Genomic DNA, 16,389 nt, shown 5'->3' with positions numbered 1-16,389 from the left:
TGTATTCTGATATGACATGTTTATATAAGTATGTGGAGATCTACTGACACAAAGTACTATCACAGAGCATGTATTATTACATAAAACTCATTTACCAGAGATGAAGCCCAAAATGACCCAAATCAGTATTCTTCTATCAAAACAAAACCCTACAGGGATTTAAAAGTGATGTGCTATCAGTGTGCTTATGTACCTCTTTAAGTACTTCCATGACAGTTCTCTCTATAAAAGAGTGTCATCACAAGGCTTCTACCTCATTTAATTACTACACGGGGGCTGCATGAGGGAATTGCAAGCTGATCAGTTGTGCATAGATGTCTGTGCTCCAAGGGCAGTAGAAAGGGGTCTTTGCATAGGCCCTGCATAGCTTAGTGTTATTGTAATAAATGAGGACCAGAGGCAGGACAGGCAAGGAACCATGGGATCTGCATTTGTGCAGGTCTGTTAACCTTGACATCCAGATCCCACAGGCTGAAATAGCAACTACAGGGGCTGGCACTGCAGCCCTGAGCTGGGTCACTAGATTGATGGGTTGATTTCACCATCCCTATCCCTCTGAACTCCAACTGTATAGCACCTGAGAACTTGGTATTTGTGAAACTGGAGTGGATTTCACTCAGTAAATAACATTCACTACAGTAATTTTGTAATGGATAATCACGAAATTACAGGAGTTTTGCAGAGAGGTTGAAATGATTTGCATAGAGAATTATGAACTGCTAATATCATCCATCTTTTCCACCTCAAATCTGCTGTCATAAACAACAGTGAAGATACCAGCTCAATTGGACTAGAGCAACAATTTGTGTTTTTGAGGCCCAATTTCTCATAACAGCAATCTCCTCAGCAACCTGGAAATGATCATCTACTGTGCCAGATAAGAATCACCTGTCCATAGACCAATATATTCACATAATTCCTGACAATGTGCCCTGGAACCAATTTCCAGAGCATAGGTGACACCCAGTTATTTTATAAAGGCAGTTAAAGGGTGATATTTTGAACCACGATCTGAATATCACTCTAGCTAGATCAAAGTAGATATAATTTTAGAAGTATGAAAGTTACATAAGCACAAAACATTCCGTATATGACTCCTCAATTACACCTCTTTACATAATGTTGTTTTATATTCAAGTAATTAAATAACTGAGTTTTTAGCTTTTACTTTTAAGCACTGGATTTGAGGAAATTATCACTTAATTTTAAATTTTCAGAAGGCCATTGGCTAGATTTGCAGACTGGAAGACATTAATAACAACATTACAATATTTTCTTTGGAATTTGCACATTAAACAGTTTCCTTTCCTCCTTCAGCGCTGTAGAAGTCTGTATGAGTGTGGTTAAGTTAAAAAAAATCCAATCTCATTTTGCAGAATTGCAGAGCCAAACATTTTAACTTAAATCAAATGGCTGTCTAGAAGAGAAAGCATATTTTCTTTTTCTGATTTATTTATTAGGATAAAGTTACCATTGGCCAAATCCATATGAACCTCAGATAACAAATGGAAAATATTACATGTGAACATGTAATATTGATAGCTAGAGTTTGTTTTCATATACACATGCAAATGCATACCTGTGTCCAGCTTTGTCCCTCAATTAAGTATTTTTCCCCTATACAATTTGTTAAAAATTCTAAAAGAACTAGTTGGCAATATTCCAGAAATGGTAATATTTTTATATCAATAAGGATTCATAAAAAGAATTATTATCAAGAAAAAGGCACATTTCTCTCTGTGATGATGGATCATGGAAACACTAACAAAGGATGCTCAGGAAGAGGTGCACAGAGGCCCCAGCTCAGCAAAGTACTTCAGCATGCGATGAATTGCTTTGCTGAAAGGGATGAAATTAGGCACATGCTTAAAATTCCATCATCAGCTCTGCCTGTTAAATCTTCTGAATCAAATGAGTGTAGCTAGTGTGCAATCCACTGGATTTTTATAATTAAATGCATTTCGATATTTTCACAAATACGAACACTTTACTGATTCAAAAGCCTTTTCCTAAGGTACTTTTTAAAATGAAAAGTATGAATACGTTTTCCAGGATAGCTGAGTACTGTAAATCAGTAAGGTGAATTCATGCTACAAATATTGGTGGTGAGGTCAGGAAAGGTGAGGGGAGGGACACTGAAGCCTGGTACCTGGGTTTGACCTGCCTAGTGGCCTCTTCCTCCCCCTCATCCTCAGTATTAGGCTCTGTGACTGGTTTCTCCTCTTCCTCTTCTTCATACTCCTTCTCCTCTCTGAGATCAAACCAAGGAAAGAGGCATGCAGTAGGATAGAAAGAGAGAAGGTGGAAGAGAAAAAGAGATAAGTCGCCCCAAAACACCAAACCCAATCATGTTAGAAATGGAAGGGGGAAAAAAAGACAGTAGTAGTTCAGGCACGACATGAGAAACCATCTTATCCACACTAAATCTATCGAAAAATGCGTAAGCATGCTGCAGACCGTTAAATGCACTGTTTCCATTAGCTACATTACATTCCTCTCAAATAATATACCTATGGAAAATTTTTAAAGGATTTTTATTTCAGTTTTTCATTCTTTATAACAGTTGGTCCAGTTCTCCATCTGACTTACTGAAGAATGCCATTATGTATTGTGACAAAGTTCCTCCTCTACCTTGGTGGGTCCTGAAAGTGAGAACAGGCATTCCCATGGCACTTTTGTAGCCGGCTTTGCAAGGTATTTACAGGCCAGATATGCTAAACATTCGTATGCCCCTTCATGCTTTGGCCACCATTCCAGAGGACATGCTTCCATGCTGATGACACTCATTAAAAAAATAACGCGTTAATTAAATTTGTGACTGAACTCCCTGGGGAAGAATTGTATGTCTCCTGCTCTGTGTCTTACTCACCTTTTTCCATCTATTTCATGTTATAGCAGTCTCGGGTGATGACCCAGCATGTTGTTCGTTTTAAGAACACTTTCACTGCAGATTTGACAAAACGCAAAGAAGGTACTAATGTGAGATTTCTAAAGATAGCTACAGCACTCAACCCAAGGTTTAAGAATCTGAAGTGCCTTCCAAAATCTGAGAGGGACGAGGTGCGGATCATGCTTTCAGAAGTCTTAAAAGAGCAATACTCTGATGCAGAAACTACAGAATCCGAACCACCAAAAAAGAAAATCAACTTTTTGCTGGTGGCATCTGACTAAGATGATGAAAATGAACATGCAGGGACATATGAATCTTTAGTGTATCTGGCACATAAATATCTTACAACATCGACTACAAGAGTGCCATGAGAAGGCCTGTTCTCACTTTCAGATGACACTGTAAACAAGAAGCGGGCAGCATTGTCTCCTGCACATGTAAACAAACTTGTTTGTCTGAGCGATTGGCTGAACCAGAAGTAGGACTGAGTGGATTTGTAGGCTCTACAGTTTGACATTGTTTTATATTTGAATGCATGCAGATTTTTTTGTGCATAATTCAACATTTGTAAGTTCAACTTTCATGATAAAGAGATTGAACTACAGTACTTGTATTAAGTGAATGGAAAAACAGTATTTCTTTTTTTACAGTGCAAATATTTGTAATAAAAATAAACAAAGTGAGCACTGTACACTCTGTATTGTGTTGAAATTGAAATCAATCTAGTTGAACATGTGGAAAACATCCAAAATATTTAAATAAATTGTATTCTAGTATTGTTTAACAGCACGATTAAACACGAGTAATTACGATTAATTACTTTAATTGCACAATTAATCATGATTAATTTCTTTAATCGCTTGACAGCCCTAATTTAATTTGAAGCAGGGACACACATCAAAGTGTAGTCATACAAGACATCCATGCTTCTCATATTGGTATACGAACTTGGTCTTTGGTCTCACATCTCACAACACATATACAATATGCAGGAAAGTTGTACATAATATCCGCACATCTGGAGGATTAGATTGTTTCAAGAATCACAGTAATAGGATAGGGAGCAACTTTCACTTCTATGCCACTTCTGTAATAGATCCCAGGTTAAAAAAAAAACCTAAAAATCATTATCACATAACAGCTATATGGATGTCTATGAGTTCATGATCTTAGCCCAGTTCCTAGTGGACAGGCAGTCATATCTCCCAAACCACCAGTACAATCAGCACTCTTATTGGCAGTCTCAGGAGCGAGGCCAAGGCCTGGATGGGCCTGAGTGAGATTTACACACCCACTCCTCCTTAGTGGTGAGCCCTTCAAGCCAGAATTTAGGAATACTAATAGGGTCATATGAAGTTCTTATGTTTCCTCTGCTCTTGCTCTACCTCTTGTGTGTACACATAGAATACTTCAATTTCCAGTGCTAGTCATCTGACATCTTTAACAAGCACTGACCTCACTTTTGGGCTTAAAAAAACCCAGTATGTCTTCTACGTGTTACTGCTTGCATGATTTCAGGGCAGGATAGTCAAAATCAGATAACTGGTTGGGAGCCTATGTTATCACTGCCTGCCCCAAATCAGGTTGTGAACCTATGGACCCATTTGCAGCATAGCCTCTGGCCACCAAATAACCAGCAACTCAGACATTTGTGTATTGTTTCAAAGTATCACAGATTATTAGGGTTGGAAGGGACCTCAGGAGATCATCTAGTCCAACCCCCTGCTCAAAGCAGGACCAATCCCCAAATAGCCCCCTCAAGGATTGAACTCACAACCCTGTGTTTAGCAGGCTAATGCTCAAACCACTGAGCTATCCCTCCCCCACACGTTTCAAATGATCTACACATGGAGCATTCCTGTGGCACTCTTGGTTTTATGGTTTACAACTGGCCATTAACACGTATGCAGTTAATTTTTTCAAAGTTGCACATTTTGTAGGAAATCAGCCTATTTTTCTAGAACAAGCATTTTTGATTATATATAACCAAAATGAGGACAATAAACAAGGAAATTAAACTCACTGCTGAGTGGACACTTAGGAGTGAGCATAGGCACATGGTCTCCATGTCCTCTACATGGATCTTTTGGCTTCTCAGTTAGCCCCAGAGAGGCTAGTAAAGTGTCTATGTATCAGCCCAATTGATCCTGGGGATAGCAGGCTCAGTGGGAAAGTGGTGGTGGTGGGGTTCGGGGGAGGAGGGCAAAAGTGAACTGAAGCTGCTCCACAAGCAGAAGGTGCTGAGTGCCTTGGCTGAGGCACAGGAAGTCATGTAAATGAGTTCTCCCACTCTTAAAGCTGCCTTACATTAATCCTATTTGTGTCTCTCCTCCTACCTACTCCATCCCAGAGACGCAATAAGATCTGTAAGGCTCCAATATACAGGACAAGATGAGATCAGGGTTCCTAATTTTTTGGGAGGAGGGAATTTTTTTGTGGCAGTGGGTGGATTGGATGGTGGAAAGTTGATAGCTTGAGTGAGTAGCTCTCTCCCCCCTTCTTCCCAGCTATCCAGTGATGGTGCAATGGACTGATGGGTCCAAACTATGCTTCTTAGATGATGGCTTCATTTTAGAGATGCCAACCAGCTGGACTTCTTCTCAGGCCATGGTGACCCTTCTCATGTACTCTCTCTCCCAATGCCAGCAGCTCAGAAGGAATCTGGCCCTCATCTGATTGTTAGAAAGGCTCAGTGACTCTGCTGATATCAGCCCTAGCAGGATGGGACACATGGCAGTTGGGCTGGGAAGAATCAGACCAAGGGGTTGGTTGTCCTCATGTCTGTTATGAAGATGCTGGGGGCAGTGGGGGAAAAGGGTGGAGGGAAATATGCACTGGCTTCTGTGGCTGTGGAGCCAAATTGGACTATGCCAGCTACTGTGGAATTCGCACAGTGGAAATAGCTGAAATAACATATTAAGGAAAGATACAGATCCAGGGTCCATAACTGGGAAACACTCTTAATCAGCAACTGAATATGTAGCTCCAGAATTTGACCTCTAGAGTATAGTTGTTATGAAAGTGGGTCTGATTCATGCCTGGGATGACTGACAAACTTATTCTTAAAATACCTGCTGAATCAACAGTATTTTTCATTTCCAAATTCAGCAAATAGTTCCAGTGCCAGCTGACTTTCAATATGGATAGAAAATAGATCTTCTATATATACATAGCTAATGTAATAGTTGAAATATAACATCTTTTGCAGATTCTTTGTTTAAGCAATGCTGTAAAAATGGAAAATGTGCTCCAAAATATTTGTTAAAACTGGAAAACAGCTAAATAAAGACAGGGAATGCCATTTATATAATAAAATATAGTGGAGTCAAACAGACAGAGGATTCAGATCAAGTGGGAAGAGCCAACAGATTTCTTAATATACCTGGCAGCTCTAATGGGGCCTTTCTTACTAAGTATATGTTTATTTTTGTGTGAATAGGAGAAAGGGTAACTTGGCAATACTTTCTTTCTTTCCCCCTCTGTCTGTACATATATATGTAGATTTTGTGCCAATGCAATAGTATAATTAGATTAAGAAAAATGATTCAGTGGAAACTATTCAATGAAATTAAGCTACAAAACCTGCCAAGGTTTTCAGCAGTGGCCTAGTTACTTTATCAAGTTTAGCACAAAGCAAATATTTATCTCTACAGAACTTACAGCTAGCACTGTACGGACTGGCATGTTTGACCAACATTAAGGCCACCACTGGCTTACTTAGTTTCCATGATATCAATCACAAATCAGAATTTTGCAATTAGTGCTTTAAAACTGTAAAAACAAATTCTGGAACAATTGATACATTAAATTTCACCTTTAAAATTGCTTTCTGTTATCCACCAAAGGGGGCAAATACTTTTAAAAGATTATCATCGGCCAAGAGAACTAACAGATATCTAATAGGGTGAAGCTGTTGTTTGGTTATTTCTATGGCAAGAACTCAAAGTTAGACAGGGAAATATTTATAGCCCCTCTAAAGTACATGTAGGTTTAGCAATATTATAAAGTGCAGTTTATGGATACAGAATATACCAGGGGAATTGAAAAGCAACGTAACCAAAGCTTTAAAAGTAAATGGATAATCCTTTATCCTTTCTTTTAATTTAAAAATAAAATCAAACTTGAATCTATCAGATTGTTCCTGCTGCTGACATTGAATAGCTTCCTCAAGTTAATGAAACATAAGCTTTAAAAACATAGAGACTGAAGAAAAACCTGAAAGGTCAACCTACAAGTTTATTTGAAAGGGAAAAGCAAAATCAATAAGGTGCTAACTAAAAAAATAACTCTCACATACAGACACAGAAGAATCTCAATGTTTTCTTTACATGATCCTTTTTTGCTTAAATCCAAGTCGTAGTTATTCATTACTGGAGTCTCAATCTAATATCTGTGCACCCTACAATGTGGTTGGAGCAGTCTCTGAGAACAAGGGAAAAGGATGCTGCAACTATTAAATAACAAGGATGATAAGGAATAGCAGTACAACCAGAAGACAACAGATCTGGATTAAGGCTTTCAAAAACAAGGTGTTTGAAAATTCTAAAGTCTGTGACTCTGATCCTTCTGCAAGAGTTGAAAGCATGACACTAGGGTATGCTAATATCACAGAATATGAGAACTCAGAAATGAAGAAAACCTCTTTATATTATCTAGTCCATCCCCCAGTCAGCACAAGATTGCTCCCTACAGTACAAAGTTTAGTATTTCAACAAGCATTATTTTTAGTGTCTTAACCTCTCAGTGTTCCAACATGCAGCTTGAAACACAGGCAATTCTCAAATTCTTAATTATTTTCCAACAGAAAGAAATGGCTAATAGGGAATTTGAAGGAAGTAGCTGGGAGGATATTTCTAACAGAGAAAGAATTTTCAATATAAGACCAGATTCTGCTGTCCTTAGTATCAACGGGACTTTTCATGGAGTTAGGTAAGGTATTGCTCATTGTGGTTGAGCAGCAGAATCTGGTGCACAACAGAGAGGAACTAGCAAAGGATGTTTTTGTAATAATGTTTACTTTGAGTTCTTTTCATCAAAAATCATTTGGTTTTCATGAGCATTTATGCAAGTTTTACTGAATGAGATATTAGTGTATCAAAGACCTCTGTTCAATATTTGATTCCTGTTCTTTTAGGGCCTGATTCAACTGCCATTACAGTCAACAGAGTTTAAAATCAACTTGTTTTCCCTCTCACTTTAATAGGCATTGGATCAGGCCCTAAGGCAGTGATTCTTGCAAGGTGGGTCTAGGGACCAGTGGCCTATGAGTCCTTCCTAGATAATTTGCAGAATTAAGTATTTGGAGAGCCACGTAGTGGGGACACTGAAATGTTGGGAGGGAAGGTGGGGTCATGAGAGAATCTCTCTCTTATGAAGTGGTCCACAGAATGGTAAGGTTGGGCAATCCTAGTTAAGTTACAGGACATTGTACTCCCACTTCTCCGAAACCATCAGGTAGACAAATTCCTTTGTGCACTGCTTACTGCTTATGAGGGAAAGCCAAGATTTAAAAATTAAGGCATCTGCATACAAGCTCTTTTCATTTTAGTTTCTTCAAATTACCTATTTAAATATCCACTGCACATCACTGGCCAAGCTCAGTGACGTGAGATAATATGACTGTGGACGCTATCCCTCCAAAAGTTATTTTTTAAATGAAACGTTAGGTTTGATTTCAAGGTACTTCGCTTTTCAGATTTTTTTCCATTCAAATATCAAATCTGTTTTCCCTCTCGCAGAGCACTTGGAAAGCAGCTTTTCTGAACTCCTTACAGGTGAATAAATAGAAAATGAAAAATGTTCCATCAAGGAGAGGACTTTACAAGTCATAGTGGGTATCAATTTTATTTCCTTCCAGGATTGCTTGCTGCTGTCATAAATTTATGGCTCAAATTCCACTTTCCTAGGTTAAACAGTGCACTTCATAGTTAACTGCCTCAGCCCTTATAAAACAAACAAATGCTCTGAAGCACCTCTGGTCATAAAAGGCTTCTCTTTTCTTCCTTTTAAGAGCATTCCAGTACAGTCTTTCCTTTCACGGACAAAAGAGGTTTAATTAGTCTTATATGTAAGGCTAAACAGCAAAAAGGAGAGTTGCCAACATTTCAAATTAATCAAATTATGACTCTGGAGGAAAAGGTTATTTACACTGTTGGGTTTTTCCCTCCCTTAGAAAACAAAAGCTAACAAAGCAAGCCACATGTCCATCAAGTATTTTCAATAAAATGGTTTTACTGAATAAAATTAGTAGTCTGCTGATTTACACCACATGCAATCTTACTGATAATGGGTTGCCTAAGGCATACATTAGCAAGAATTTGGCCCACTGTGTAGAAAGGATTTTACTCGTATTAGCGATCAAATGGAACATTAATATGTCTAATTAATAGGTAAAAAGTCCTGCCATTTCTGTGATATGGCCTTTTACCATGGCTTATATTAAGGTTTGGAAAATGAGAAGGAGGGTAATGCATGTTGAAAGGGGAAATATGTTTCCTTTCTCTATTCATATGTGACAGTGCTCTTTGCTTTTTAACTTCCTGTTATTTTCTTTTCTATACAATATGATAAATACCACTTTACACCTATATAATACTTATATATCATACTTTTGCCCAATGAACCCAAAACAATTCACATTGTTACACACATTTTATGAAAGGGTACACTGGTGTATAAAAGAATGGACAGGAATGGACTTCACGGAGACTCAAGCACTGACACACAGTCAGGGGTGGAGACAACTGGTTGATTGCTCATCAATGATGGTGCCCCAATGCAGTTATGGGAGTGATGATGATGATGATGATGATGATGAAATTGATGTACAGAGGGTCTGTGCAAGTTGCTTAACATCAGTGGCAGAGCTTTGAACATCCAAATTTTAATAGTGCAAGAGCCATGTAAATTAATAGATTCTAATACACATGGTTTAGGTTGGGAGCAAAAACTGTTCTTGATCAGTTTCTTATATCCCCTCATCCACTGTATTTCCTTAGCTTCCTCCAGATCACTCTAAGACTCCGCTTAAAATTGTCTGACTACACATTTTTTTTCTAGCTTCCCCGTTTCATCAGCTGTCCCTTCAAATCTGCACTGCTTCATTCTTCATTTCATCGGCTACTGTTACCGCCTGCTGAATGCATGAGGGACATAACAAAGGGAACCGTTCCCAGGCTAAAATAGCAGGGTCCTAACAGAACTATTTTTATTGCTAAAGGTACTGTTGTCAGAGACTAACAAGGGCTTGATATTATGAGCAGTTGCCATTCCATGCACCACTCTTTTCTGAGGACCACTATTCTTACATCTTCATTTCTTCACCCTTTTTGTCCATACCAGTGGCTAATGAAATAAAATGAAAAGAACATCCCCTCCACCTCCATATATAATCTTATGTCATTTTACTTCAAGAAGAACCATCATGCTAGGTGACCTACCCTAGAGTGTCTATGAATGGGTCCTTTGGTATATGAATACTGCAGACTACATCTCTGTGTTTATCACTTCTACAGGAGATGTTTACTGCCTTGGATTACTGTCTCAGATACAAAAATGGGGAAAATCTCAGGCAAGAGAAAGTACAACTCAATGTCTTTCCTCTAAATGATAAACATTACTTTTTACAACCCTCTCTATTTCACAATGATGTCCTACCATTAGATAGGCCCCTTAAATCCTTAATCTTGGGTCTCCCTACTTATATACTGTTGTTATTATTGCTATTAATTATTTTCATTACAGTAGCTCCTGATAGGCCAGCACAGTCAAGTGCTATATGCAACCCTGATTGCCCTTTTCTCTTTTTTTTAAATAGCAGGGTCAGCCAAACCTAAGGGATCTGACATATGTTCATCATCATTTAATTTAAAAAATCCCACCTATCTGCCTTTCAGTTGTGCCATAGAACTTTGGATTCATGTTTTCATAGCACCAAGAAATATCAGCTATCACAGTGGAAAGTCAACAGAGCGCAAAACCCTGTGACTAGAGCTACAATTTTGACACAGTAAATTTTGTGGGTGGAGGCAGGAAATCAAGGATTGGTTATAGTCAGACTATCAGAAGCCATGGAAATCATAACAAAAATTGGAAAAAGTTTTATATGTACTTTGGGCATACCTTCCCCTGGAGGCCTGGCTCACCGCAAACATTCATAGGACACTATAGCCAAAGCTATGGGCCTTGCAGCTGGAGACAGTCCAAAGTTAAGCAGAGAAAACTCTCTTCAGGATCTCATATTTACATATAGTTTTCAGGTGAAACCAAAAGGTGTTCAGCTATAATCCCGTGAAGAGCACGGGAAGAGCCCATGAAGAGCACATTACGTGAGAACCATACCAAGGAATTCCACTACCACGCAGCTGCACATCAAACTATATGCCTTCAGCTCTGTCAGTATGAGAACCAAAAGTGAAACACAGTCACTTGACTTGTCTATTAATGCTCATGTGACCACTGCACACAAGATTCTTTAAGGGTGTAAAATGAAAACTCAACTATCATGCAAGATCTTGCTACTCTTTATTGTCTTCTTTGACTCCCTATTGGCATGGCTGGGGAAAAAGCTAGCGTCACACATAAAATATAGAAACGCTTTGGTAAGAAGTCTATTATTTTAAAAATAAAATGCTATGATAGGCCCATAGATTTAGACTAGTAAATTCTGAGTAGGAAAGAAAAAGTTCACAAGGTTCCAGCCTTGAATCATTCTAAACGTCATATTTTAATAGGATTAAAGTGTTTCCAAACTTTATTGAGCTCACTGCAGAAACAGAAAGGGTTTTAGTGGATGCAAACTTGTGAGTGTAAGGCCTAAAGTAAATGTCAAGAGTCTAGGTAACAGAAAGATGCCTGCAGCAAAATGCCTGTCCGTAAAAGTCCCCCCCACACACACACATTTAGTATAATTTTAGTTAAGTATTTGTAATGGTATATAAAAGATGGCTTTTGCTCTCAGTTAAACCACACTAATAGAACAGATTTTGTCCCTTATTTGTTTTGAACCACATATAAAACAGTGGTACATTTACGTTGGAAGATGGTTGCCAACATGATGAAAAAGACCTACAAGTTCTCCACTTGCTTGCCTTTAAACATATATAGTCTGACCTTTTCCCATCTTAAAACCAAAGTCTGCTCTCAATTACACTGGTGTAAATCAGAGTAACTGCATTGGCCTCAGGCAGCTTCGCTCAATTTACAGCATTGCAAATGAAAACAGAATTTGGATACTATTGTCTTTTCTGCTTTACTGCCACCATAAATTTCTCTTTTTGGAAGACTTATTTCCTTGCCATTGCAGTAAATCTTACCTGCTGACACAAAGCAGATGACTCTGAACAACCTGTTTGATGTGGTAAACAAAAGCAAAATATGTGCCAAACCATCTGAATGGGGTAGAAAGAAAGGGAAGAGGAACACTCTGCAAAGGCGTACTCTGAGGAACCTGGAGCCTGCAGCGATTTGGGGAATGAAGTCCATAAATAACCAGGAAGAATACAGTATAAAAAGAAACACAATATACTATGTGGGACTGATTCTGATCTCCCGAGTGGCTCCACTGAAGTCAATTAAGTTATTCCAGTGTAAAGCCAACATCAGAATCAAGTGACATATGTACTGTGTAACTACCAGCAGAAGTAAGAAAGTAAATGTAAGGGAAAAAAATTAGGCTGAATACCAGTAAAGTTTTCCTAATGGTGAAGCGAATTTGGAAGCATCTCCAAGGAAAGTGACTGAAGCCTCATAGCTGGGGATATTTTATAACTAAAATAGATAGAGCCAGGGCCGCCCGGGGGGGGGGCGGGGGGGCAGGCAAGTGAGGCAATTTGCCCCAGGCCCTGCAGGGGTCCCCACAAGAATGTCAGAGGCTCGCCCCATCCCCTGGCGCCTCAGCGCGCAGTGTCCAGGTGTGGCCCTGGACAGAGCTAAAGTGGCGTGGCTCAGGCGGGGCTTGAGCTCGTCCTGCTCAGAGCCATGTAGTAAGGGGGTGGGGCTGCGAGCTCAGGTCCCGCCGGAGCCACGCTTCCGCAGCGCTGTCCAGGGCTGCTCCTGGACGTGGCGCGATGAGGCTCCAGGAGAGTGGGGAGGCGGGGGAAACCAGCATGGTAAGGGGGCCGGGGCCGGGGGGGGGGAGTTGGATAAGAGGCAGTCAGGGGACAGGGAGGGGGCAGAGGTTGGGGGGGAAGTCACAGGATGGTTGGATTGTGGGCGTTCTGGGGGTCTGTCAGGACTCGGTGGGGGGGTGGATAGGGGTCAGGGGACAGGGAGCAGGGGGGGCTCATGGGGGTGGGGTTCCAGGGTGGTAGTTGGGAGGGTCTTGGGGGGACGTTCAGAGGACAAGGAGCAGGATGGTCAGGGATTCTGAGGGGGGCAGTTGTGGGGCAGGAAGTGGGTGTGGGTTGGATGGGGGCAGGGTTAGACTGATTGGGGAGGCACAGCCTTCCCTACCCTAAAGCTCATTCAGCAGTTTGAGGCTTGCAGACAGCTATTTAACACAAAGAGCCAAGCTGTTATCTTTTCCCTTAGGGCTACCATTCCTTTCACGTCTCAAATGCCAAATTATAGTCTACATTTAATTTCAGTGCCATAGGGAGAGTCATGTCAGGGGAGGGTAGCTTCATTTAAAATTAGCCACTTTTGATTAACAGTGATAGAGTCAAGAGAGCCATGGGGGAGGGATCACATGAGAAGAGCAATATCCTAAACCACCTACCTCCTTTCCCAACCCTACCAAGGAAGACCTGCGTTCCCTGAGGCTCCAGAGGGGTTAATTCAGTGGTTCTCAAACTTTTGTATTGGTGACCCCTTTCACATAGCAAACCTCTGAGTGTGACCCCACCCTTATAAATTAAAAACACTTTTTATATATTTAACACAATTATAAATGCTGGAGGCAAAGCAGAGTGTAAGGTGGAGGCTGAGAGCTCGCGACTCCCAGTAATAACCTCGTGACCCCCAAGGGGTCCCAACCCCCAGTTTGAGACCCCCTGGGTTAATTTAATAGCACCCTGTGTCCATTCACATGAATGTGCTATTTTGAGCGTTTCAGTTTTCACAACATAGGCTCATCCCAGATTCTGGAACAAGCTCAAATGCTCAGTTCGTGGAGTATGTACATAAGCTATACTAAAGACAAACCCACAGTAACCGTCTCCAGTTTGTGAGGGACCCCATGGAGCCAGTCTCTAGGAAACAGAGAAATTCATGGAGGTTAAGTCCATTAATGGCTATTAGCCAGGATGGGTAAGGAATGGTGTCCCTAGCCTGTTTGTCAGAGGGTGGAGATGGATGGCAGGAGAGAGAACTCTGGATCATTACCTGTTAGGTTCACTCCCTCTGGGGAACCTGGCATTGGCCACTGTCGGTAGACAGGATACTGGGCTGGATGGACCTTTGGTCTGACCCAGTATGGCCATTCTTATGTTATGTTCTAACCTAAATGAACCCAAAGTTATGGCGACAGATATGAGTCAAGGAAGCCAGCAGAGTATCAGAAACCTGGAAAAATCTCTGACTGGATGGGCTCAGGCGTTTGGTCACAAGCTGAGGTAGTTCAAAAGTTATGTATTTTTTTTAAGCAGAATTTTTTTATTGTTTCTTTAAACAATCAAACACAGCAAGCAGCAAATATTTGGCCACACACTTCTGAAACCCCAAACCATGTTCAGGTTTTGGCAGACTAATTTCAGCTTTTCAATTAAAAAAAAACACAACAAATTTTGAATGAAAGCAGACATTGTCCGTGATTTTTTCTGCTTTTTAAAAGCCCCTAGTTTTCGATCCAAAAAAAGTTTTGACGGAAAATATTTGTCCAATGCTTTTAATGAGCTTTAGTGCCTTTTAGCACTAGCTGATGCTGAGAACCAGTGATACCTTGTAAAGGTGACTTGAAAAGAAGTTTTCTCAAAACTGGGTTTGTGCTGAAATGCGGAAGGTTTTTAAATGTTTATTTGTCCCGGTCCGCTCGGGGGGAGGCAGTGGGGCAATTTGCCCTGGGCCTTGCAGGGGGTCCGATGAGAATATAGTATTCTATAGCGGGGTAGGCAACCTACGTATCGCGTGCCGAAGGCGGCACTCAAGCTGATTTTCAGTGGCACTCACATTGCCCAGGTCCTGACCACGGGTCCAGCGGGCTCTGCATTTTAATTTAATTTTAAATGAAGCTTCTTAAACATTTAAAAAACCTTATTTACAACAATAGTTTAGTTATATATTATAGACTTACAGAAAGAGACCTTCTAAAAACGTTAAAATGTATTACTGGCACGCAAAACCTTAAATTAGAGTGAATAAATGAAGACTCGGCACACCACTTCTGAAAGGTTGCCGACCCCTGTTCTATAGTATTGCAACTTTTTTTTATGGAAGGGGACCCTGAAATTGCTTTGCCCCAGACCTCATGAATCCTCTGGGTGACCCTGGATAGAGCCCTGCAAAATACACTGTAAATAACAATCCTGCATTTGCTCGGGGATATACTAGGGGCGAGATCCAATGCCCACTGAAGGGGAGTCTTTCCATTGACTTAAATGGGCACTACATCTGATCCCAGGTGAACAATTGGGCCTTTTCCTCCTGTAATTTCTATAGGCCGAATTACACAGGGCGGGAAACAAACGTCTCACCTAGCTGTGGCGGCTGGAAATGTTATGCCTGCAGAGGTCAGGTGCTGACAATTTCACTATGGGTAGAGCACTCAGCTGGCTTTTGATATACCGTTGTAGATGTAACATGCCCTTAGTTAAGACAAGGCTCCAATACTTTTTCATATGGGCAGTGGAGGTGGGGCTGTGGACACACAACAAACATGCCCCCATGGGGAGTGAATGAGAGCTTGCCGCTTGCTGAAATTTTTCAGAATTGAAACAATATGTATTGAAATCGCAATATTTTGAGGAAAAAACAACAAAAATATTTTGAAGACATTTTTACAAATTTTTTCCCCATGTTTCCACCAACTCTGTGACCAAACTCAGATACAACATGAATAAAAAACGTACTAAGATTCCATAGGAACCATATTTCTATTTAAAAAAAAAAGGGGGATGTCTCTTATCAGATTTCTGAGCATAATTTTGTGTTGTTTAGTTTTAAGGCCAAGATATGCCCTTTAGAAAACAATATTCCTACTTCCCAGGCACAATGACTAGCCCACAAAATGACTATTTGAAATAATAGTCCAAAATGTCTTCTCTGCATAGAGATCCTGAAATGGAATGGGAAAATGGTACCCCTAAGTAGTAGCCGGGTGTGGCAAAAACATGGTCCAGAGTTCTGAGGGTCAGACTCATTTTCATTAATACACGAACTTCTGGTCCCAATAGGCAAATATTCTGCCTTGATCAAACTGATAAACCATATGCCTTTACTCTCGCCCTAACGCTGTTATGTTGCTTTCACGAGTTTTTAAAAAATAATTAAGTCTGAGACTAACAGATTTGTGGTGCCTAAATATTATTTTGATGCTTTAATGCTTATAGCTTGGGAAACAGGAT

At 40.3% G+C, this 16,389-nt stretch overlaps 1 protein-coding gene across 12 annotated transcripts in view; it reads right to left on the bottom strand.

Moving 5' to 3' along the window:
• The window catches only part of FHOD3 (formin homology 2 domain containing 3), a 634,103-nt gene that overhangs the window by 152,024 nt on the left and 465,690 nt on the right, over positions 1–16,389 (bottom strand). For 6 of the 12 annotated variants that reach the window (XM_039524511.1, XM_039524510.1, XM_039524507.1 and 3 more), the window contains exon 11: positions 2,150–2,251. The exons of the other annotated variants lie outside the window; for them this stretch is intronic. In XM_039524511.1, coding sequence (XP_039380445.1) covers positions 2,150–2,251 — 102 coding nt within the window. The remainder of the gene's footprint in view (positions 1–2,149; positions 2,252–16,389) is intronic. 12 annotated transcript variants of the gene reach the window in all.

The sequence above is a fragment of the Mauremys reevesii genome, linkage group 2 (assembly GCF_016161935.1).
Source record: "Mauremys reevesii isolate NIE-2019 linkage group 2, ASM1616193v1, whole genome shotgun sequence".
Lineage (NCBI taxonomy): Eukaryota > Metazoa > Chordata > Testudines > Geoemydidae > Mauremys > Mauremys reevesii.
The sequence above is the reverse complement of the archived record's forward strand: the minus strand, read 5'-3'. Positions and strand labels throughout refer to the sequence as shown.